Raw genomic sequence first — 26794 nt, forward strand, 5'->3', positions numbered from 1 at the left:
TAACAGAGGAGACTGAGTTTATTCAACAAGTATTTACTGAGCCTTTACTATGCACCAGGCCCTATTTTAGGTGCTGGAAATATATTGCATTGATTAAAAACATACAAAATCCCTGTCTTCATTGTGCTTACACTCTAGAGGAAGGATACAAGACAATGAACGTAATAAATAAGTATATTACATAGTAAGTTAGAAGGTGATAAGTACTATGATAAAACAAAATAGAGCAGTTGTGAGAATGAATGACAAGTCTTATGCAGAAATCTTCCAAAACTGTAGGAGGAAAAAATTTACTTCTTGAAAAGACTAGATATCCATGCCCAACCAAAGAAAATATTTCTGAGTCTTTAATGTTTACGAGATTTTCAAGTAAGAAATTAATGGGCCTTTAAAAATCCAAACGTAGAATTGAAAACTAGGAAGGGTGACTTTCATAAAATAGGTGCTCAACACAGAGTTCCTGAAGCACTGCCAACCACAGTGGATCTGAGGAGTCAAGTTGGCTTAAGAAAGTCCAGTAGGGACACACCATGTAAAAGAACTCAAATAGCTTTGAGATTTTTTAAAATTTCCATTTCCTCTTGAAAATGACACCCTATCCTTTTTTATTTTGTTAAAGAAGGGTGAGCTCATTAAAAAGGAATACTGAAAAAAAAAAAAAGAGAACACCCATATTTCTGACTCCATCTTCCTTCTCAAACAACTGTTCACACCGCACACACATTCATTGTCTATCAACAGATCTAGCTCTCTTCACACTCTTTCCAGAGGCTAACCCTAAACTACCAGGTAGACTTTTGTCCTCTGATTTAAATTCAAATTCCCATTCCAACAAAACAACCAAAACAATTAATGTCTAGTTTGGGCCTCTGGGTAAGTGGTGTCTCCAAGTAGAAGGGAAAATAAAGAATGAATGGTGATATTCTCTTCAATCAGAAAATTATTATTTTCAGCAAAATGGGGCAGAGGCATAAAGTCCAAATTGTAAGATAAGGAAAAAGGAGTGTCTATACCATGGGACAATTATAAATCGATCACTATGACAGCAGCCCTTTCTAGAGGTCATGTTTCATTGGGTTGTAGTAATTTTCCAGAAACCCCAACAGCTCTGGATTAACAACATCTGGAAATGGTTCAGATGACACCAATTTCTATCTCCTTCTGTTCAGGCTTCAGTGATGTCTCTCTGTGGCATATGTCACAAATTGGTTTCTTTGCAAACCTCCTCCTTTCAAATCAGGAAATGTAAATAAAGTGCAAGTAAAGTTCATTTCTGTGCTCCCAGGGTCTAGTTTTGATAGCCAGCATCACCAAATCTGTCAGTTAAACTGCTGGCCAACGAGGATGTCTGCAGGTCTTTCTGGAGTTAGCAAATGAATTCATCTGGAGAAGACAGTCCAAGAAGTCCTGGCAAGAAAACATGAAGTACCACATACAAGACAGGGACGTGAAGGATGCAAGCAGTAGAGGGGAACTTATGGTCAATGAAGAGGTCATCTTTGGATCTCAACTCTTAAAAGAGAATTCTGGAACCATTACTAAAATGAACAAGGCCAGCAGATTTCAGAGCACAGTCAGTCTTCAGTAAGGGCAGATTCAGTTTTCCCTGGGTTGGGGACAGAAAAGAGAACAAAAAAGTAGAATGTCAAATCTGTTGAATTTCATGTCACAAATGTCACCAAAAAAGTTCCAGTAAATACTTCCCATTTTATAAAGCAAATGAAGCCCTAATAGAATCTTGCCAAAAAAAAACAAAAGGCAGTCAGTCTTCTTTGGAGTTTGATGGGTATATAGTCCAAATGGATCACAAACTAGGCAACATTACATACATTTCATTATTGTAAGACTTCTTAAGAGTCTTTGTTTAATATGCAATAAATACTGTCACTCTTCAAGAGAGGAATACAGTACGTAAGCTTTACCATATTTGGGGGGCCAGAAGTTTACCTTTCCTTAAACCACCTGTTAGGATTAATGTTTTAGTGCACCATATTTCGGGGAATGCTACCTTACAATACTGGTTGGAGGGGACAGAAATGGTGTTGTCATGTTCAATTTATATTACATGGATCCTGCTTTTAAACTGAGTCACAGTGCCACACTAACATAATAAATTAGCCATTTTAGCTGGGCTCTATTATATTTTCTTTATAATGTATCAAAATCATGGACCAAATTTAATATTACTTATGACTAGTTAATACTGACAAAAGTTAATTATTTCTATCGATTATAAACCATCATTGAATTGGTGGGCAATCTCAGGGAATGCCCTTTGCGTTTTTTCTGATTTTTCCAAGAGTGCTAAATCTAATGTTTCAGGATTAAACCCAATAAGATGTCATTATGTAGGAAGTTAAACCACAACTGAGATTAAACAGAGTATATTACAAAATATATAAAATTAAACTCAAGGATTGACTTGATTAAAGGTCACAGGACATTATCAAACACGTACTACCACGTACTAGTTAAATTCCTGAATTTCTTTTTGGCTTCTGCCCTTTCTTCAGCATCAAAGTACCAAACAGTCATAGCATATCTGTAAAAGATAAGCAGGTGTAAGAAAAGACTACTTCAAAAAAAAAAAAAAAAAAAAAAAAAGCTTACTATAAATCTCACATTAAAGTCACTCATGAAACCAACATGTAAAGGTTTATCTATTACGAGAAGTCTACCCTAATTTTAATTTAAAATTAATTTCTCTGGTTTCAATTCTGTTTAAATATTTTAATGAACCACATAAGGATGCCTGGTGTGGTGGCACACACCTGTAATCCCAGCTACTTGGGAGGCTGAGGCAGGAGGATTGCAAATTTGAGGCCAGTCTCAGCAACATAGCGAGATTCCATTTCAGCATAAAATTCTTAAGGGCTGGGGATATAGCAAAGCACTATTGGGTTCAATCTCCAGTATGAGGTGATGGGATTGGGGGCCGGGGGTCCTGTCAACAGATTTTCTTTCTCATGAATCTCAGGCTCTTAGCAGAAAAGACAGGGAATTAAATATGTAACAACAAGGAAATGTGACCTATATGGAAAAGACTGGAAATGAGTCATTCTGCTAAAGACTGGGAAACTCAAGCTAGTGGGGAGAGAACAAAGAAAATAAGGTAACAATTGAGTGAAGCTTTGAAGAATAACTTATTTAAATGATAGGACAAAAAAATTCTTGGCTTGCTTTCTTGAGTTTGGGACATTGAGGCAGAGATTCAATTGAATAACAATGCCCTCAAGCTTTCTACTGCGTTCCAATTAATTTGCCTTATCCTGTCCGAGATAGATTGTAACAGAAGCCATTATTTCATGCTTGGGTTTTTTAAAGGTTTCCCTTTGTAATTATTGTTCGCCACAGCAATTTCTATAACACTTGATTTGTTTTCAAGGGCTTCTCATACACATTTGCTAATGTCCCTGTGAAGTCAGTCACCATGGAACTGGGAATAACCAGAGAATTCTACCACATAACACAGGGTCCAATTAATATACCCCATAAAACAAGCCACAGGCAGACTTCTGTGGTAGACTTCTGTGGTAGAGGTGATTACCTGCTTATCTAGAACTCAGTCCAAGCTGGCATTGAATGTGGAACTCTGGAGCTCAGATGGGTGACTTCTGAAGGGGGATTCGTGATTTTCTCTGAATTAGGCTTATTAAGGTTTAGTTCTTGCCCAACCTAAACTCTCTGCCCCTGCCCTCACCTGTTATTCTTAGCACAGGCTACACTCACATCACTCCCATACTGCCAGATCTTCAGCTTCAACCATAAATCAAAGACAAATGAAAGACAGAATCAAGAATGAAGATTTTTACCAGGAATTCCTATATTAATACTAAACAATACAAAGTTGCTCAGTTATGCTGAAAATCTTCACATCCGTATGCTAATAAGAAAGATTTTAAAGCATCTAATTGTTGAGACATGGATATAGCTAGTTCAACAGGCCAATTTTATGCTACAGAAAATGTAAAAAGGAAAATAAGTCAGAACAAATTACTTTAAGTTTCTCTGCTTGTGACTGGCAATTTGTAAAGTCATCTAAGGTAATCACATAGAACTGCTGTTATTTGATATGGAAGGGGTACTGAGAATTTAATTCAGGGGGGTATGTTTTGCCACTGTGTCATATCCCCAGCCCTTTTTATTTTTTATTTTGAGACAGGGTCTCACTAAGTTGCTTAGCACCTCACTAAATTGCTGAGGCTGGCCTTGAACTTGTGATCCTCCTGTCTCAGCCTCCCAAATCGCTGGGATCACAGGCATATGCCACCACACCAGCAACATTTATGTTTTTAAAAGGGGAGTAGAAAAGGAAAGACAAAACCAGTGAGAAATCTAGAATCCTATGTACACACCTAACAGAAAATAATTTGTTAATATTTATTTCAAACCAAAGTTTGATTTGTATAGTACAAAATCCAAAGTTTCTCCTTTAATTTTTATCACTCCAAATAGTTTTATCTATCAGCTTTGGGGTGTGGTCCATCCCCCACATGCACAGAACATGAGTTTAGAGAGTTCACTGGGAACTAGACTTTGTACAACAACCCCCCAAAGAGGAATCAGGGCCCTGGCTATTACCTGGTAGCATAGGAAGGCTGAACTTCATGCGGGTTCCTGCGATCTGACCAGAAGAACAGGAGTCTGTCAAAAATGGGCTCCACATCAGCTATGAATGATTTCCCTTCTGGATATATCCGCAGGATCCCACCATGTAGCTGAGGACCACAAGAAAGTATATTATTTCCTAGCCACATGTATAGTTTATCAACAATGATACTTTTAGCCCCATCTGGAAACAATGCCACTTTCTAACCTCCACTCCAAGTATGTTTCATCCCCTAATTTTTACTTTCTTAAATTTTATTTCAAACTTAGCTAGAGACACCTTATGTACCTTATAACTAAGTCTTCTGACCCCCCCAACCATAAAACCCATGGACAAAAAAATAGGGTACTATTAGATCTTATATAGAATTGCCACTATATGTTTTTGACCTACCCAAACACCCTAGCAACATCATCTGGTTACATCTAATATTAACAACTTCCTAAGGTATTCATCACATGTAACTTCCCCTTCAATAAGAATTTATAGCTTTCTTCTCTGCACGCCTCACTCCTATCTGACCTCATTAGTTGAATGTTACATGCTTTTTCCCCTGTACTCTCAGACTACCTGTACCTTTTATGACATACATCACTCTCTTAAACTGCTTTTTCTTTTTTCTCATGTATACCCAATCTATCCTACTAGAAAAATCACATTCTCGGTATAATGCAGGCCTACCACATCGATGTTCCTCCACAGCACAGTGCCTGACACTAGCAGAAACTCAAGTATTTGAGGGTCTCATACTTTGCAATTTACTGTTATTGACCTGATAACTGTACCCAAAGCAGCACCCGTGAAGGTTCTGAAAGAGAGCTAATGGATATATTCCCACCATGTTAATAAATAGGGAGAATAAGCCTCTTTACTGATTCACTAGTTTCCCAGTTTCGTTTTTCTGACTCTCAGATAAAATATACTGCTTTATGATAGCCAGAATCTGCCCTAATGAACAGGAAATGGACATGCAGAAGGTTCAAAAGCCAAATAAGCTCGAAAAATTCTCTGACTTCCCAGACTCCTAAATCATGCTTAACTTTCAGAGAGCATATAAAGTCCAGACGAGTGTGTGTAAGTGTGGAACCAGACTCCATCTCTCTCTCTCTCTCATGGTATAAAATACAAAAATAAGCCACGTAGCCTTGGCACTCACAAACCATAGTAAGCCATGGCAAACAGCCACCAAATGAGACGTATCACTCAGCAAAAGAGGATTGTGTGGGAAATCTCTCTTGGGGATCCTACAGTTCTATTTTTGTGGAATTCTCTCAATGTTGCTGCTGGAAGGGAAAAGTGTATATCTTACTCTGTTCTGAGAGACATATCAGCTCTGAATTATATGGAAAAAAAAACCGTTTTATAATCTTCATATTAAATTACCTTCCCTTCATCAACTATTCCCCACACTTCAATAATTGCCCCACAAAATTAACTTCATATCCATTATTTTTATATCATCAACTATACTACTAATTCCATACGTGGAGGGAGGGAAAGCATAAAGGAGAAATAGAAAAGATTTATCTGGAGGCAATAGGGCTATTAGGAACTCAAAACTCTCTCCTGAGTTACGTGAATTCTTCTCCTATTTGGAAGTCACATGCTCTTTTTTCTGAATTCTTAGACCACCTTATCTGTACCTTTTATGACATATAACCCCACATGCACTGCCACTGTTCCAAAGTACCTTCGCATCCCAATTCTTGTTCAGATAGTAGATGCAAGTGATACAGCGGCCATCACCATTGGGGTTGTCCACATGGCGAACATAACCTGTTCCGTTGCCTGGATAACAAGCCACCATTGCCTAGGGAGAAATTCCAAGGACATGGTTAACAAAGCTTGGGACAATCCTCCCTTCCTACTGATAAACAGACAAGCCTCCTTCTGTGATATATGATATTTATGGGTGGTCACTAGATTCTTAATTGCACATATAGTACATAAATTCAGATTACAAACAGAAGATTAAAATATTAATCTTCAGCATGTAAGATTAACAGGCAAGTCACACCCAGTGGAAGATGGTCCAACAACACCCTTACAGTTCGAGAATGTTTTAAAAGACTTGTAACCCATCTACCTCATCATTAGGATGACCCACATTTCTGTAAAATTCCTTAATGAAAATCCAGGTTCTGGGTTCCCATCCTCAACCCACCCACAAGATCAGAATCACACATGTGGAGCTTAGAGATCGTGCCTGGTTACTGAGTACTGCTGAATGGTAGAATTGTACTGTCTTATTTACAAATACACAAATCCAAACACAGAGGAGGAAAAGGGTAGGCTTACTCAATGCAACGTTGGGCCAGAGGAAGGCAGAAGGGTCAAGAGGAAGCTATGTCCTAACTTAGCAAAAGCAGCCCAGGGAGATCCCTTTCAGGGAAAAAGCTACACATATCTTTTTTTTTTTTTAATTTGGGGGGTGGTAATGGGGATTGAAGCCAGGGGCATTCTGTCACTAAGGTACACCTAGAGCCCCTTTTTGTTTTTTATTTTGAGACAGGGTATCACTAAGTTACCAAGGCTGGCTTGGAATTTGCAATCCTCCTGCCTTAGTGGGATTACAGGTATGTGCCAATGGGTCCCCAACACACATCTTTTTTTTTTTTTTTTTTTTTTAAAGAGAGTGGGAGAGAGAGAGAGAGAATTTTTTTAATATTTTTTTTTAGTTCTCGGCGGACACAACATCTTTGTTTGTATGTGGTGCTGAGGATCGAACCCGGGCCGCACGCATGCCAGGCAAGCGCACTACCGCTTGAGCCACATCCCCAGCCCCCAACACACATCTTAATATGCACTTCTTAGTGCTTTTCTTCTTTCTACTGATAATTATCAAATCAAGTGATAATCTGAAGTTCTCTTCCTTTGTCTAAATGCTACCTGTATCAAATCAAATAGAGAATAAAGCAGAAAGCCACGTCAGAAAACTTACTGAAAATTACAATTTGAGAGTTACTATCAGAGGGTAATAAACTTCTAATCGTTCCATGAAAAAATTGTAACAGAAAGTGGGGGGCAGGGGAGCAAAGTACAAAAGCCTTTTCTTTTCTTTACAGGACACTATTATATTTTTAAAATATGTTTATAGGGATTCAATAAGTGCAGGGGATTGGTGAATTGGTAATATAAAATGAGGGCAGAGAATTTTTTTTTCCTGTTCACTGATGTATTCCTAGCACCTAGGACAGTGCCTGACACATAGATGGTGCCCATTTAAAATTTGATGAATAAATCAAATTTGGCTCTTTCCCAAAAAAGTATGCTCACATTCTACCTAGATTGATAGGTCTTTCTGCCATTTTAAAAAAACCTACTTTCAGGAAGAATGGAAGAACTTTGGATTGAGCAGAGGGGAGTGAGGGGAGGGGAGGGGGTAGAGGAGTGGGAAGGACGATGAAATAAGATGGACATTATTACCCTATGTACATGTATGATTGCATGAATGGTGTGACTCTGTATCATGTACAACCAGAGAAATGAAAAGCTGTGCTCCATTTATGTACAATGAGTTGAAACACATTCTGCTGTCATGTGTAACTAATTAGAACAAATAATTAAAAGAAAAAAGAAAACCACCTTCAAACATATATGTGGAGAAAAAGGTCATAATATTCTCTGATAAATGGCAGGGTTGCTTCATTGGTAAAACAACCAGCTGGGGAGAGGACCAAACTGATGCAGTAATAGTTCAATGAATCTGTTTCAATGCAGGCCATTGCCAGTAGTAACAGGGAAACATGGAACTAGGCATCTCACACATTATGTACTAGAATAATCAGGCTGAATGGTAATCTGGCTTTACAATGATCTTAAAGCTTAAATCACCATATCCCCCACACTTCCTATCCTCATGCAGCTAGCCATCTTGCCTTTGAACCTTGAAAATGTTAATGCCATGTCATCCATACAGCTGAAGTTAGCCTGTTAGCTTAACATCTTTCCAAAGATGGGATTTTGAGAAGACTGCAATAAAGATTTAACAAATGATGGTACCTCCAAGTAAAAGATGGCTTAGAGAAAGAGAACTGGGAGCAGACAGAAATGATAGGCCTAGTTGGAGAGGAAGAGATAAATGAAGTCATCCATAATGAGTAGGGAATTACCCATCCCTGGAAGCAACTATTAGGATTATAAGAGCCACAACTGAGCCAATAATGAAAGTCACTTAGGCCACAAACAATTACTGGCTAGATTCCCTATCATCTCAGCCTCCCCCACTATGTCTGTCTGAAAAGAAAAAGTACTCCATCAATGCTATAATCTTATATTCTTAAACAGCTCTACTCTAAGGAAAAGGTCAGTGGTCTGGATGTCTGCCATCTAGTGCACTCTGCAACTAATTGTGTGATCCCAGGCTCAGTTTCTTTCCTATAAAGAGGGGCTTAGCTGAGCACACATAGTGCATGCCTGTGATCCCAGCCACAGGAGGCATGGGTAAGATGATTACTAGTTCAAGACCAATCTCAGCAACTTAACGAGGCCCTAAGCAACTTAGCAAGATCCTGTGTCAAAATAAAAAATTAAAAGATCTGGGGAGTAGCTTAGTGGTAAAGTGCCCCTGGGGTCAACCCCCAGTATCCCTGCTCCTCCCCCCAAAATAGAAGGACTCAGGTTACATGGTCTTCAAAATCCAAAAAGAGCTAAGACTTGATCTATGCATCAGCCCCAGGAAAAGCAAGATTCTTCAGGGAATTCTGAAATGCTTAGTTGCCTCAGAACTCAGCTTAGATAAAAAAAAAAAAAAAAAGAAAGAAAGAAAGAAAGAAAGCATAAAAGTACATCCGCTACTAATTGCTGCACGTATAAAACACACATAGATAAAGAGCTAGCACAAATCTAAAGAACTTACTATTAGGACAAAACCCCTAAATGTAAGCAAACATTCTGATTGCTTAAGGGAGACAAAGGGACCATTTTTCTGGCCAGAGTGAATATTCACCCTCTCTCCTTGTTCCAGAAGCCACATGCATCATGTTTGTTACAATGGAAGGAAATTATTGTGAGCCTCAGTGGGCCTGTTGAAACTACACTAGCCAATTGTATCAGTGAGTTTTCTGGATGAGTGCCATAGGAGATGGGTCTCACCTCAGGCACATTCCCAACTATCTGCTGATCTCTGACAGGGGCTAAAACTACCAGGCAAAGGATGTGCTAAGAAGCAAACCACACTTAATAAATAACTAGTCATTTGCTTCTGAGCCAATTTGTGCACGGGGCAGTAACAAACTCCGGAAGCTAAGCAGCTCAACTAAGTTGCTATCTAAATCTCATCAATCCCGGGAAGGGACCTAAACTGTATAATGGAAGAAAAAAGTTTTTATGCTTTATTGTTAAAAGAACGGAGCAGGAGTAATTTAATGATTATGTAACCAAAACCAACATGGCAAGCACTAACATTGACATCCACCAGGAGGATGTCTTATTACAAACCTTTCATTTCTAAAACTTCCTGACTGGATTACTATTTATCTTATAGAAAGTTATTAACACAATAGTGTCACCTATAGTAGCATATCCAGTGTAGTCCGACTGCTCTAATTCTTGGAAATGCCGATTAATTCACTTGTCCCCTTGTGCATCACCATTCATTCCTCTGGCCTCTCTGTGTACCTGTCAGGCCCCATCCCCAGAGGCCTCTCCATAGCTCTGTAGCAACAGGAAATGAGAAGAGGAGTGTACCAGGTATTCCTAGGCCAGCTTCAGATCAGAGATATGTGCTCTAGACATCTACGAAGCAAGTTCAAGCAGGAAGTATGCATGTATTCTTTAAAGATGTATACAGATATATAGAATCATGACCATCCAAGTCCAAGTATCAGACTTGCTCCCTAAATGACACTGGTGGAAAAGAAAACAGTGATTATGCTGAGTTGTTGTTAGTGAACTGACTTTATAAAACTGTATCTCGTTCAAGTTCAAAGATAAAGCCAAAAACTAAAAAAATAAATATTAAAAAAAAAAAAAGATAAAGCTGTAAAATAAAAGTCTAGGTTTTTCATTCCAAGACTGAATGAAAATGTTCCTGAAACAGAATGTTCCTGAATGCCATTAGTTAACCACAGCTTAACTATAATATACAAACCACTGAAAAATTAGCACCAGCAACCTCTACTGTTATTCAGCAATGATGATCATTTTTTCAGACCCACGGGTGGGAAAGGAGACATCCACCTCCAGTTAGACTTGTACTTCTCTAATAAATTATACAATCCCCAGCGCCACAAAATACCAAAACAACAACAACAAAAAATCATACCAGGTACTTTTGTGCAAGTGTATTTTTACATTATTCATAAATTTGGAGTCAGATTTGCTAATAGGAATTGATTTTGAACCAGTTATAATAAAGTGGTATTTCGTGCAAATTTAACTCAGTAAATTAAAACATTAAGTGCCTCACTTTATAAAATTTGCAATACATGAAAATCCATTGTCTTATGTTTGTCAAGAATAGCATAACTTTACGGGGGCACAGCAGCACATGGCTATAATCCTAGCTACTCAGATGGATGAGGATGAGAATCACAAGTTCAAGGCCAGCCTAGACAACTTAGCAAGACCCTTTCTCAAAATAAAATAAACAAGAAAGAGTTGTGGAGGGAATAAGAGAGACCATGCACCTTCTTTAGCCTGGAAAAAAACAGCCAAGCAACTCATCACAGTGGAGAAAGTAATAGCTGAAGTTTTCTAGCCAGACATGAGTCTCATTTATATTCAGGTGCCAGCAGGCTAGGTGACAAACTTGCCAATGTTTTCAGTCTGAGGGCAGAGGAACTGAAGGCTACACTTCCGGGGACATTTTTCTGGGTGATTTGTGTTCAGCACATCTTGTAACACACATATTGAATGTGGACAGCGGGCGGGGCAGTCCCATGGTTGCATGGCCTATGTCCTTCATTCATAAAGACCCCTACTGAGGTTCGGGGTCCCCTGGTAATTCATCAAGGTGGGGGAGGGGAACAGAGGCACTGAATGTGCTAGCAGCAGCTCTAAAATTGAAATTATCCCATTTAAAAAGTAAAGCAAAAATACAAAACCCTTAAGTATCCAAACTGCTATATGCAGGCATCCCACAGGAAAGGTCAGAGTAGGAAAAAACTGAAGAAGCATGATCTTTGCAAGTTTTGTTCTTAAAAAAAATTAAAGCCAAATTAAGGCCAAATGTCAAATTACCTTATTTTCCATTTGGCTTTGACAAAGAGAACTCCAGAAATCCTTTGCAAATTAATTCCAGAGGGCATGAAAAAAATCTAACTGGAATGCTGCATTAGCCTTTTGTCACCTTCCTTGTTCAAAGGTTTGTGATCTTCAAGGATACCCTGTGGGATCCGTTGTCACTTAGATAAGTTCCTATAATACATGGTCACAAGGCTCTTTACAAAATGATAGCAACAGTGCAAATCTTTCTCCAAGGTTCAAGAAAATGTCACCAACACAAAGTTCATACTCGCTGCTAACTGGTCCTGTCCATTATACAAAGTTGAACATGTGAGCGAGATCTCGATGTGATGATCCAACGGCACTATCTTATGAAGCATTAAAAAGTGCTTTAGAATTTTTATACTTTCATTCATATACATAAACATTTCATCCCGAGACTGGGAATGAGAAATGAGTTGTAGATAATGTAAGGACTTTAGAGAAAAAGATAGGAAACTGCTCAAACTGTCATTTGCTATCTTAGCATCTTGCTTGTTATCCATGTTGTTAGTTAAGATTGAATCTAGCTATTTCCTTCCTTCTAAGGCCTCTAGTTAGAGATTGGAGGAAAAAATAAGGGGAAAATAGAAAATATACTTTTAGAGTGGTCAATAACATGAGCTGCGTCCAGCTACCACATTCCCTTTCCCAGTGTTTTAGCATCTCACCAGACAATTTGAAAGACTGCCAGACACTCAAATCTGTCAGGTTAGTAGTTCTTCCAATAATCCCCAAATTATTCATGAAAACGTTTTCTACCATTCTATTTCCACAGTAAAAACTACTTCCACCTCGTTTGTCCAAAATTCACACTACAAGTAACTCCATTCCCTGAATCTATAACCCAGAATGTTGCTACACATTAACCTCACCTCCCAGCGCAGAACAGTGCTCACCATGCCCTTACACCTGAATTGTGTAATAATGTGGGGATTTCTGTATTTCTGCAAAGGAAGTCATAACCGACACTTAGTTACTTTGGTGAAGTGGGTCTGCCTGCTCTTCCTTGTCAGGCAAGAGTACTGTGACTAGAAGGGCAGAGAATTTACCATCTTCATTTTAAAACCTGCCTTCAGATGAACTTGGCCCTTATTTCCGGATCATGCACACAAGCACCAACAACTCTTCAGATTCTGAAGTCTTCAATTTAGTTATGTTGAGTCAGTGACAATATAAATCTACCTCACCAGAATTGCTCCCACCTGCAGGAAATATACATATCCCTCCACCGCAACACCCCCAACACACACACACACACACACACACACACACACACACACACACAATCTGCACAAAACTACAGAGTATTCCCAGGCCTGTAAAGTCTATCTGTACTAGGTCAAGATTCCTTTCCAGAGAATCCTACACTTCATGCATAAACTTCTGATTAAATCACCCTCCCCCAAGCAGCCTCTAAAACTCTGAGACCAGGAATTTAAGAGACTATTGTCATTCCTTTCTCAATTAATTCCTCTCCTTGGAGGGGATTCAGCCAGAGCCCTGCAATTAGGCACAGTAAACAGGCCAGGCAACATCGACATATCAATACAGGCTCTTTGGGTTTGGGAAAGCCGCCCTTCCCGTGGAGGCCTGGCTCTAAGCCAGCTGGGTGACGACTGAGTGACAGGGCTACGTGCGCTTCGTGAGGGTGGCAGCCAGCCCACACCCGAGCACACCGCCAGGCAGCCTGAGGAGGGAACGGACACTGGGGAGCCCTCCCCCTCCTCCCCCCATCACTACCCCAGTCACCAGAGAAATGTTTTCAACAGGGACTTCCTCGCAATTACAAAATCAGCGAAAGTCAGTCAAAGCCAGGGTTGACGACATTAAATAAGACAGGCATTTAACCATGTCCTTTCTGATGCCTTTCACCAAATATTAACAGCTGCCACTTCCTGAGAACCCGTGTAGCCTGGTGGCACACATCCCTGTCTAATTGCCTGGTTCAGGGAAAGGTGAGCCGCGGCCATGTTCCCTGAGTCACACTGCTCCCAAGGCCTCAGTGGAAGTCATTAACCCTGGAAGTTATCGAACAGATCTAGAAGTTTTCATTATATAGAAAAGCAAATTCATAAGTAATCCTTAAGAACAACGTGAGGATAGGGACTCAACAACATTTAACTTCTTTTGATGTGAGAAAACAGGCTTATCAGAAAAATACAACTTCACCTGTAGATCTATAGAGACTTTGAGCATAATAGAGAAAAGGAATGCTGTGACTGCAGAATTGTCAAAGGATTAAGTGTGGATCTCTTTACATTTCTCATCTGAAATTACTTCTAAAATAGTTGAAGGAATCCACGATAACTTAAATACAACTAGTAAGACAACACTTTATTAGTGGATAATATCAAAACATGTCATGAAAACTGTCTTGAAGCATATTGTTTAGACAGAAGAAACCTATATTTGCATTTCAGCACTGGGAAAAACGTATCTGCTGAATGAAAGAAATAGTACATAGCAAGTCAAGCAGAGACTCAAAACTCATCAAACAGCAACCATTCTTATTTGCTCAACAAACACTTATACTGTGCTTACTGTGTGCCTGACATTGTTTTGTGTGCTTCATAAAATACTGCCTCATTCAATCCATAACAACCTCACAAGGTGGGAACATTTTCTCCACTTTACAGATGAAGAAAGGGAGGCACAGGAGGCTGGAGAACATGACTTTTCAAACCCAATTGGTCTGGCAGAGGAGTGTGAGGTGTAAGTCATCAGGCCATGCTTTACCAACAGTTGTGTAGCATCTAACATTAGCCTATTTATTCCTATCCTATTTTTCTATTTTTGAGGCAACTAGGATCTCCACTTACACTTGAAGTACAGTTATCCCTTAGTCTTCACCTGGAGTTGGTTCCAGGATACCCTCACCACCACCCCTTGCTCAGATATCAAAATCCATGGATACTCAAAATCTTTATATGAAACAGCAAAGTATTTGCATATAACCTACTTACACCCTTCCCTATATTTTAAATTATCTCTAGATTATTTATAATACCTAATACAATGCAAATGCCTTGCAAATATTTTTTTATATTACATAACTGTGAAAAAGTCTATCCACGTTCAATACAGAGACAATTTTTAAAACATACTTTCAATCCACAGTTGGTCAAATCTGAAGATATAAAGAGCCTATTTTATTTGATTCACCCTTTCCATAGTGATAGAAAATCATAAAATGAAAAAAAAAAAAAAAACCACAAAAATATGAAAAAACTGAGTGGACCTGAAATTGAAGCTATGAAATAAAAGCTCCAAGGGGGATATTTTAACAAGAGCCAGAGGCAAAGGAAATTGACCCTGAATCCTGCAGAAAAGCACTAGTGTCCAACTTCTTGTCTGTCCAACTTATTCCCACTGCAGGGCCAAGCTCAATCCCACCGTAAAAACTCCACAGCCTCTGCTAGGCTCTGCCTGCTTCATGTACAGTAGGTCAACAGCCTCCATCTTAAACCCAAGGCCGGTCCACAGGCTGAGCTGTTCTTCCCTCCCTGAGGCCCTGCAGGGGGAAGTCAGCCCCTCTCTCGAGGTCCTTCCTTCATTAGATCAGGTCAACACCAACCAAGGCTTTCAGACTTGTTTCAAACTCAAGATGATAAATGGCCAATGCAAAATAATTCTAAAAGGAAATACAAAAGCATATTTCCCCTGGAAAGAAAAAGAGCCGCACCTGGTAAAGGAATCCCCAAGATGGGATCAATTTTTCCCTGTACAGCCACAGAGCTGATTTAGGAGACATCTTAACTCTACTACTACCACACTAATTAGAATTCATGGGATACAGAACTTTCTAAAGTCACGTTAATTAGAATTCACTGGATACAGACTCACTAGCTTAGAGGAGGGCTGAGATCCAGAAGGCCTGTTACAAGGGTAGAAAGTAGAAGACTTTTGAAAGAAATGTCTAAAATCTATTATGGGGGAATGGAAAGGGGGATTAGAAATAAAGGCAAGCCTGGCTATGAACATGGGGGGTGGGGGGATGGTTAAATGTCCCCCTGCTCCTCAAAGATGGCCATGAGCCCCATTTTACAAATTTGGAAACTAAAAGAGTGATTTATTGGATCTTATGGAACCAAGTAGATGAGCCAGAATTCCAAACCCCCCGGTCTTTCCATCACTCAACACTGCTTCTGAAATATCAGGGGGAAAGTCTTATTCAAAAACAGGAGTTATATTTCCAGAGAGAACAGGAATGATATTACCTTCTTTCAACTTCAAAATAAGTAAAGGTTCTCAAATAATTCCCGACTCACCAAACACAGGCTCAAACCCATAAGTGGAAAATCAAAGCCCTTTGTGCCCAAATAGGAAAAGACAAATGGCAGCCACTTAACCATTCCTACTTAATCATACCTTTGAATCCAATCAAGCCGAATTCAATTTGTTTGTCAAGTTTCCCCCCAGACCCCCACAGCTCATCCTTCTCTAGCCTCCTAAGGATAGCCATCTTGCCCTGGAGGGCCAGAGACCCCTTCAGGCTCCTGTATGATGTTCAAGTTAGCACATAACAGATGCTCATGATTTAGAGAATCACCTGCTCACAAGGCACTACTTCCCATTTGGGATCCTCCAAAGTCACTGTGATTCTTTCTCCTTCTTCCTGGGGTCTTCAGCTCACACCCCTTGCAAGACTGTTGGATTCATGCATGAAAAGGAGAGATAACTTGCAGTCATTCACAAAGATTTTTTTTTCCACTCCACTCCAAATATTTTACTCCAATTATAGTCCTGGAAAATTTAAGTTTACTGGTACAAATAATAGAAACATAATGTATGTGTATGTTTAACACATGGAAAGATTTTTTGAAAAAATGTCCCAAATAAAAAACAAGGGGAATTTTTAGTTCAAGTTTTAGCAGTGAGTAAGTTTTGGAGCTGTTCAACTGAACTCTGATTTTCTTGCTAACAAAAAAATTATAGGGAAATATATCACCATCCCTATTTAGCTCCTTTTAAAGCATGAACTCCTACTCAGTGGTTCTCAAACTTTAGCATGTATGAGAACCACCTGAAGAATTGGTGCAGCTCTGATTTAGATTTGGGAAGAAGCCCAAGAATTTGCATTTACAGCATGTTCCCTGCTAATAGTGATGCTGCTGGTCTGGCCTCTGAGAACCACAACTATTCTGTGCCAAAACCCAGAGTGGTTGTGTGATGCCTCACCCTCAATGATAAAAGGCTTAAAAAAAAAAAAAAAAGTTACTAATTAATTTGGAGAACTGAAAGCAGGCGGGTAGGGCAGGAAGTGAGAGAAATTTGTAGGGCAGTTTCTGGCAGAAGCTTTTCAGGGTCATTCCTAAAGCTGGCAGGAAACATTCTAATTGTCACTTTTTTTTTTTAATCTTATTCACTCATTTATTTTTATGTGGTGCTGAGGATCGAACCCAGTGCCTCACACATACCAGACAGTGCGCCACCACTGAGCCACAACCTCAGCACCTCCAATTGTCACTTTCTAGCATCACTGTTTGGTGTTGGGCTGTGCCTCTGGGGATTGCTGTCTTGTCAGTTCTGGGGTCTGACTGTAGGTATGCATTTTACTCTCTCCAGGAATCAAATATGAGGCACCGAAAGCATAGATGGAAATCTAGTCTCAATTTTCATTTAATTCCTTAGAATCCTGGAAATAGAGACCATATTGTGCTTATGCTGTAGATGGAGAAAGGGGGCTCAGAGAACTGACTTGCTCAAGATCACAGTGAGATGAGGTAAAATATAATGTCCATCCTTATGCCTACTCATAAGTATTGACCAAAGTTAAATTAAAACAGAAAATAAATAATTAAATCATCCAAAAAGAAGTGGAAATCGAGGTCCTGAGATGTCCCTTGTTAGCCCAGACTGAGTCACCACAGAGTTCTAGGGAACAGAAAAACTTCATCAGATGGGCACTAGAACTCACCATACCTAGCAAATCATTTTCTAGCATTGCAGGAACTGGGAGGGAAGGAAGGCAGTCAGCAGGAGATTAAATGTAGAAAGGTCAGATGCGGTCAGACATGGAAAACTTTCAGTGTGTCACCAAGAAGTTTACAGCGCTGTAGGCAGACAATGGGGAAAGAGCATGGCTGGTTTGTGTTTTGTTTTTAAGAATGGAGACTGCATGATTTAGAAGTGGGTCTGGCTACTACACTCTCGCAGAACCACAGAAGATGGATTACAGAGAGAATGAGACCCAAAGGCAGGTGATTTATGGTTAAAGCCAATCTCTTTTAAAAACTTTCTTCCTCGGGGTCTCCTACTAAGATGGAGAAATTTTAGTTGAAAAGAAAAAGACAAAACTTGAGGTTTCATAATGAACCTAAAATACACAACAGTGAAAAAAGCACAATAGGCCAGATTTTGACTAATAATACTGCATATTCCCAGAATGTTCATTACTGTGTATTTTAAAAGCATTTTGCTGCGCCATTCCAGTCACTCATATTAACCCACAAAGTGATGAAGATGAAAAAATAGCTAGACAAAACACCTCACTGATTGCATGGGAGGGATTGAGATTTCTGGTTAATAGTTCCCAGAATTGTCTGGATGGATGAACTGGATGGAGGGAGGGGCACAGGTGACAGATAGAATTCTTTGCTCTCTGTCTAGACAGCACAGAGCGAGCTCTTGAAGGTGTGCAAACTGTCTAAAGCAACATGTCTTTACTACATTTCCAAGCGATGTTTAAGTAGAATATTATCCTGAAAACTTCAAAACAACTTCAATATCCCCCATTAGAACCAAAAAGAGATGGCGCTGACACCTAGAATTCAGTTTCCCATTTTTGTCTTCTTCCCACTGGCAAATAATCAAGACTACTATCATATTCTTTGATTCTGTGTTTGGAGATTATTTTTATGGGTAATACTTGGTATTTTTATTGCCAGTACTAGATATGAAACCCAGGGACACTCTACTAACAAGCTGCATCCGCAGCTCTTTTTAGTTTGTTGGGATAGGTTTCTGCTAAATTACCCAGACTGGCCTCGCAGTTGAGATCCTCCTGCTACAACCTCCTAAGTAGCTGGAATTATAGGCAAATGCCATCATGCCCAGCAACAGTCAGTATTTTGGCCTCATTTTGAAAGGAAAAAATACATATATTTTTAATAAGAGATAGACACATTCACTCCAGAATTTTAGAAATGTTATCCCAGTAGCTTTCTAAAGAATAAAAACTTGTCCTGACTTATAAGGATGTATTGACACTGCTTTGAACATAAGGGACATTTATAGCAAGTAGGTACCAAATAAATCCAATACAAGATCTGAAAGAGTGCATTATACAACAGCAACCCACGGGTATTTAGCTGAGGTAGGGTTGGGGTAGGCAGTGAAAAATATGTACATATAGTCACTACCAGCTCACTAAAAACAAGAACAGAAAGTCATCCACAAATCAATATTGAAAGAGGATGCAAAATTAAAGTAAGTGTCATACTGGTTTAAGTTAGAAATAATTGAGAGAAAGGGGATACAAATTCTATGTATAATTAACCAAGCTAACTAATCTTGCTTGGCAAACAGACACTAGCACTGAATCTAAGCCAAATCAATGGTTCCTGGCAATCTGCCAAAGCTGAATTCCTTAGTCTGGCATCACAAAATGATTTGTCTGTTGTATTTACAATTCCAATGCCTCTGGATTCAGCTACCCGCTGGGCACCCCTGGCAGATGCCCAGCAGAATACATCTGAACTATCATTACTGTCAGAACATGTGCATTTGACAAACACCAGAGAAAAGTGACGTGCATTTCTTAGAACAATATCAGCTAACAGCTACAAAGTGCTGCTACAAAAGAATTATCAAGTCTGTTGCTGTAATAATTAACACAAAATTAATAGCCTTGTTCATGGTGTTAACCTGTAAGGTGCTCCTTGGTCTTCAATGAGCACAGGTTAAAATGTCATTTATTTACCCAGGGCCACAAAGTTGAACCAAAAATAGAGGCCTTGCCAGACGGAACATAACCCACAGGTGAGAAGCCTTTGCGCTTTATCCTCAAGTACACATGACACGGATGTTTGGAGATGCTTCTCACAGGAGCTCTGCTCCTCATGGGGTGGGTGTATGGAACTTCCCCATGTCCACTTTCTGGCCTCTTCAGAGGTGTCTTCCACACATGGTAGGTCTCAGGAGGGGTCATAAGATGCAAGGCTGTTTGCTATTTATACAATTAGGAGTTTTTCAGCTAGAGTCTGGAATCAGAGTCTGGAAAAGTTTTGCTTGAATATGGTCAGAAAGTGAAATAATTCCCAATACCCAAAAATTGAATACAAAAGTAGGCTATATAATTTCCACCAAAGGGTATTTTTAAATTTTTAGTCAAAATTCTATTCAAAATTCTCACATAAAATGCTCATGCAGCTGACACATGGAACAGCACAAGCTAGTGTAGGCTCTTCTCCGTGAAGCACCTGTTCTCAGGCCCAACACCTACCCCAGGCCCTTCTCAAGACTTGCTCAGGGTATTTTCTCTCTAAATATAAAAAACAACTGATGAATGACTGAGAGATTGGGTGGATGTGATTTTTGATACTGCTCTGACTCTAATAGTCCTTATTATTAAAGTCCTGGTTACTTATACTGATCATTTAGTTTTAAACAATAGAGAAATTATATAAAGCCCAAAGAGAAAAAATGACTAATGAGCCCAGAGGTGGACTTTTTCACTGAGGGGTACGATAGGGAAGGCAAGAAAGAAAGAAAAAAAAAAAAAAGCCAGCAAGAAAAAAAAAGTTGGTGACAACTATTGTACCATACTCAACTCTAAGCTCACTTCTTCAGGTGGCTTTAGAGTCATTCCCCCTCCACCCCCCCACTTCCCCCATCCATGTGCACATCTACCACAGTTCAAGGCAATTTAATGGTTTGCAAATTAAATTGATAACCCCTAATTTCGGGCTTTACTGCAAGCAGATAAGGGTGTGATTAAGTGGCCAGTGGCCCAAAATTGAGCAAGAGGAATGTAAATTAAACACACACACACACACACACACACACACACACTCACCACTCTCCCTTCTTTGTTCCAAGTGTCACTCAATAAAATAGACAAAGAACACCATGAAAACTCATCCAGCAAAATGCCTTGCTTCCCTGTCACTGGGACTGTACTCCATAAATTATTTCCTTGGATTAATCTCCTTCCTTCAAGAGATAAGTTACCTTTTATAGGAATCCTTATTTTAAAAAAAAAAAAATGTTCAGAGGTTCAAACAGTGCCTCATTCCCTAAAATACCTTATTCACAGACTTTTAAGATTTTAGTTGCAGAAATATGGCTATGGTGTCCAGACCACAAATTCTGTGCTCTGAGAACTACACCTCTCATAGACTCTGGCAACCCTATTTTTGTGACATATGACTGATTTTATGTGCCTCCCACCACCCCAACCAAGGCTGACAGGTCCCATGAGCCAAAGTGGGACAGTCAGACTCTTTCCAAGGCAATGAAAATATGAATTCTGTAATGTTAATCAAGCCTCCATTCACCTGGAACTGAAGGCTGCACTGGCTATCATAGGGCAGCCATCTGATTAGAAGAAGAGAGGGGAAGAAATAAGGTGCACAAGCAGAGAAGCAAGAATGGAGGCTGAAAAACTCAAAGAACTAACACACCAGATGGCCTGAATCTGAAGGACTTTCTAGTTCATGGCTCCAGTCTTCTGAGAACACTGATTGCTTTTCCTGCACTTGGATCCTAAGAGACATCCTAGCCCATGTTTGCTTAAAGTAGCTTGCAACCAGGATAAGTTCTAACAACCAGGATATTCCTAACATCACATGAGAAGGGTGGGCCAAAACTGTTATTGTTCAACAGCACCTTGTAATACCTTTTCTTTTATTCATAAACTTTTTGTCCTTTTAATAGTCCTCTAGATTGATTCCAGGAAAAAGACTGGTCCATCTATTCACAATGCAACCTTCAGAACATCATTGTCCAGAGACACCTTGGTTAGGAATCCCAACACCCAATGTTGTTAATACTTTTCTTAAAAATAATAGGAAACACTAGCACAGGAGTCCCTTTCTTCTTAGATGTACTCAACTGACAGACTTCAATGTTTTTTTTTCCCTGTTTAGTCTTTTTGTAAAGTTTAAGAATTAGTCAAGTGTGCACTAAAGGTTCCTAAAATTCAAAGGTATATCTGAATATACTCACTGTTGTACCCCCAGCTCCAAAACAGTATCCCACAAAGTGAATACTCCCTCAGCACCTGCTGAATACATGAAGGGGTAAGAAGTGGGAGAAGATAATGGTTAAGAGTACAGACTCTAGAGTCAGACGGATCTGGGTTGGACTCCCACATCTCACTTAAAGCCTTATAACACTGATGAAGATCAGAATTTTACTAAGAATTTTATGTACATTATCTATTTAATGTTTCTTCCTCTCAAAAGCTTTCTGGTGAACAAGTCATGCAGGTCAGCCCCTGTAAGCCCAGCTACTCAGGAGGCTGAGGCAGGAGGATCACAAATTTGAGGCAGCCTAGGCAACTGAGTCACACCCTGTCTTAAAATATAATAAAAAAGGGCAGAGGACGTAGCTCAGTGGCAGACTACTTGCCTAGCATGCACCATTCTCTGGGTTCTATCCCAAGGACTATAAAAAAAAAAAAAAAAACTTTAAATATTATCTTCCCCCATTTTTACACTTGGTAAAACCTAAGCAACTTACTTAAGGCCACAAGGTTTAGTAACTGGAAACCTAATCCCCTAACCCCTTTCATAAACTGCTTCTTACCACTTTGAAACCCTGGGCAAATTATTTAAGCGCTCAATTTGTTTAAGATTGTGGTTCTGAAGATAGTATTTGTATAGTGCTTAACACGGTACCAGACAGCACAAACTACTCAATAAAAGTTTTTTGTTATTATTAGAGTTAGTAACTGGTGAGTCTACAGTGAACTGCTTCAAGCAGAGGGAACTTTTGGTTCTATAAATTACACGTTCTCTGGAAAACAGCCATTTACAAGATTTAGGCAGCCAAAGAAAAAGAGCAAATTATAACCAGTATTTATCTTGGATATAGTCTAAACTCTCCAGGAGGGAGTAACTAACCGATAAGAAATCCTTTGCTAGCATGAAAGCAAGGATCATACTTGAAGTTAGGGGGCGCCATTCTGCAGTGCATTATAGAAAACCACTCACCCAGTGGGTCTTCAGCACCCTGCTTTTTTTTTTCCTCCAACAAAGATTAAGTAGATAAATTCTGACCAATAATAATTTTTTGGCAGGATGTAATTCTTTCATTATTTCAGTTTTAGGTCCAGTATTTATTCTTGTTTATTTCTATTGCCTTTGCTATGTATTCATTAAGATATACATTATGGGGCTGGGGATGTGGCTCAAGCAGTAGCGCGCTCTCCTGGCATGCGTGCGGCCCAGGTTCGATCCTCAGCACCACATACAAACAAAGATGTTGTGTCCGCCAAAAACTAAAAAATAAATATTAAAATTAAAAAAAAAAAAAAAGATATACATTATGGGGCTGGGGTTGTGGCTCAGTGGTAGAGCACTTGCCTAGCACGTGTGAGGCTCTGGGTTCAATCCTCAGCACCACATAAAAATAAATAAAAAAAGGTATTGTGTCCAAATACAACTAAAAAATAAATATTTTAAAAAAAAGGGACTGCAGATGTGGTTCAGTGGTACAGTGCCACTGAATTCAATTCCTCATACATCAAAAAAAAAAGATATACATTACATTATTCAATGACCTTTAATAAGAGTCCAGCAAAAAAAAAAATAATAATAATAAGTTCATTAGGACATATGCATTCCTAAGTATAACCCAAAGAAATCTAAAGTACTTAAAAAACAATTGGTCTAAACTACATGTATATATTGACAATTGTTGAAACTGGGTAAAGGGAACTCATATTAGCCTCTACATTTGTCTATTTGAAAAGTTTAATAGAATGCTACAAATAAGTTTAAAATATATGTACAAATTCTGTCTTTTGGAAATTTAGTTTTTACGGAAAACCTGTTTAAAGGATACAGCAGGAAATTGGGTCTATGTACACCACTACTCTGGGAAGCAGCCCAAACAAAGGACTCCACTGAAGGAGAAAAGCCAGTAAAGAAGAAAAAAGGTTACATTAAGGTGAAACTAACATATAGCATACAGAATGGGTGTTTCTCCAATGCTTTAATAATGAACTTTGAATATAAGACCCAAGGTCACAGACTTCTTTGGACAAGCAAACCAAACTTAAAAAAAAAAATACTAATTGCTCAAGCTTGGTTTGTGTCTTGGTTCTAATTGACCAGGGATTATTCCAACCTAGAGGTGATTTTTCTAAAGACAGGAATGAAGAGCTTTGTGCCAAAATAGCCAAAGTAAAGCTGGAATCTGGGTGTGGGCAGATGTCTTTTCAGCAGAAAAGATGAATTTTCTCTATCTCACAGTCACCTTCTGACTGGGTAAACTGAAAAGTTATTTATCCACCCAGAAGATAACCCATGACTGAAGAATCATATCTAGAGATTTTTTTCCTTACCCTGATTTACACAGCATTTTCATTTCATTTGAGTTAACTTCTCGCCTGAAACCCTATCCTCATCAATTAAGACGAAACTAGATAAAAATATTTAACTTTCAAATGTTAGTGACATCATCATTCTACTAGTTGACTTCCTTCAGAGCAAAACTGTGTTCCTAGAATGCTGGGGTGGAGAGGGGTGGAATTCCTAACACCTGAGTTTAGAAGAAACTTTCAAAAAAAAAAAAAAAAAACTGATAAGCCATTTGCTCTTCCAGGTTGAAGCAATAAGCACCTCCACCACACTAAGGCTTTCCCTCCCCCTCTCCCTTTTCTCCCCCTCCTCCTCCCCCTCTCCAACCCCAGGAGAACAGCAAGGTCATTCAGTGCAAAACAAAACTGATCAAAAGACAAATGACTTTCTAATCCAACACCACAAACCCATGGAAGTAAAAAAACAAAACAAACCAAAAAAAAACTTCAACATCAGTCTTCTACAGAGTTCAATTCTGAACTTTTCCCAAATCAAAGTAAAATTTCGAAAGCAACATTTTCTTCTAAGATTTACTCTGTGTCCATTTACTACTATGCTTGCAGACCCTTGTCCTCCTGGTTAGAAAGATATATAGCAATCCATGGCTGCCCATCCCACTCACCCATCTCAACCCACTTCATATTTTCAGTCTCATTAAGAGTGCTCCTCTCAGCTTGTGGGGAAAAATGAGATAATAGTTTATCACAGGATAAACCTTAAATTGAGAAATATTACATTTATTGTCAAAGGATGGTACAAAGGTGAGTGTTCATTTTTCCTCACATGCTAGTATGCTCTCTGCCTCACTGAGCTTAAGGACAAGTTTTCCATCATTCTGAGCGCTCCTTGACCAGACCATCATAGGAGAGCATAAAAGAACTGCCACTGGAAAACTGGCTGGACTATCATTTGAAGGAAGAAAGACTGAACAGCAAGACTATCCCAAAGTAAAGTACATGCACCAACATCATAATACCTACATGTTGCCAATTTTTGTCAATCTACTGTAAATGTTTCCAAGATAAATTACCACCCAAGCAATCATTTCCCACTATGTGTACAAAAATATGCTTTCTACCCTGAGACACTTGACCATTCTCAGGAGCACTTAGCTGGTTGTTTTGAGTGGATTTTGCAATTAATTGATAGAAAAAGGAAGGTGAAGGTGTGGAGCCCAGCAGTAGGAGTGAATTTTCAGTCAGGTAGATGGTCTAACAGTATCCTGGGTTCGAGAGGTCAAGGGCAGCACTGAGAAGGGAAGAGGAGTTTTAGCCTTTGACATGTCAGACTCCTCCTTCTCACCCCTGCCAAATTCCACAAACCCAACTGCCACAAGGCAAAAATCGCAAGTGACTCTAGAATTCGGAGTGCTGTCGTAGGAATCCCTTCTGACCACAACGAAAGGATTAAGTGGCTACCTAAGTAGGCATTTAAGATTATGAGTACATGTGTGTCTCTAATATGCTTTCGCTCATTTGGATCTTTGAGAATCTTCATGTCTTAAAATCGGACCAACAGCCACAGTTGTTCTGTTTGTATCACCCACCAGAACAATTATTTCAAAGTCAACAGAGGTCATCATAATGATACACCTGAGTCCCTTGACTTAACATGGACTTTCGCTCAGAGGATCTGGGGCGGGAGAGGGAGATAAGAAAGGATATAAGAGGACAAATCAGGATGACTTTTTGATTAAAAACCAAAGTTCGCTGCAGCCCAGCGAAGGCCACCTACAACAGATTCGGAACGCCTCCGATTCCCGCGGCAGCTGCGGTGGGGCGCCCGAGCGCGTCCTACCTTGGACCTTTCCTTGACGTAGTATTTGCCTAGCCGGCTCCCGCAGTACAGGACCAGCCTGTCGATTAGGGACAGGAGGAAGCTGATGGCCTCGCAGCCCTCCTCATTGCCCCCGATCCACGTGATCTGGTCGCCCCGCAGGTGCCGCTTGGAGACTCCGGCGCGCGGCCCGGCCAGCTGGCCGTCCCGCAGGGCCCCGTTGTAGTGCAGCTGCTTGACACGCTCCAGGACGCAGTCTCCCACCACCTCGCCCAGGAAGTTGTCCAGGTAGCAGAAGCCGACCTCGTGTAGACAGGGCACTATGTACTCCAGGGCGATTTTCTCCAGATCCAGCCTCATGATGTGTCCTAGAGGCATCTCGCCCTTAAAACCGAGGTCGGGGACCCCCAGGTTGCACCAGAAGAGGGAGTGGACCTAAGAAGCGCGAAGCCGAGGTGCGGGGCCCGGAGTTCAGCAACCTGCAGCGGCAAAGGTCCCCAAGCCACACTAGCGCCAGAGACCGGGGAAAGTTGCTCACAACTCTGGGGAGAAGGGATTGCGGCTCAGGGACCCGAGAGAGTACTCCAGGGCGCCACGACCTAGGGCCGGACTGGCCCGCGAGGAGTCGGAGGGCCCCTTTTGGAGATGCCTAGCCAACACTGCTGCGCCGACG

General features: G+C 40.0%; 1 protein-coding gene across 1 annotated transcript; it reads right to left on the minus strand.

Annotated features, from left to right (window-relative positions):
• Positions 1 to 26794, minus strand: Egln3 (egl-9 family hypoxia inducible factor 3). The gene is made up of 5 exons (XM_076850184.2): positions 26143 to 26794; positions 6300 to 6419; positions 4582 to 4718; positions 2469 to 2542; positions 1 to 1606 (listed from the first exon to the last, which is right to left on the minus strand). The coding sequence occupies exons 1-5, from the start codon at positions 26497 to 26499 to the stop codon at positions 1575 to 1577; spliced, it is 720 nt and encodes a 239-aa protein (XP_076706299.2). The 5' UTR covers positions 26500 to 26794; the 3' UTR covers positions 1 to 1574.

Source organism: Callospermophilus lateralis, chromosome 3 (assembly GCF_048772815.1).
Source record: "Callospermophilus lateralis isolate mCalLat2 chromosome 3, mCalLat2.hap1, whole genome shotgun sequence".
Taxonomy (NCBI): Eukaryota; Metazoa; Chordata; class Mammalia; order Rodentia; family Sciuridae; genus Callospermophilus; species Callospermophilus lateralis.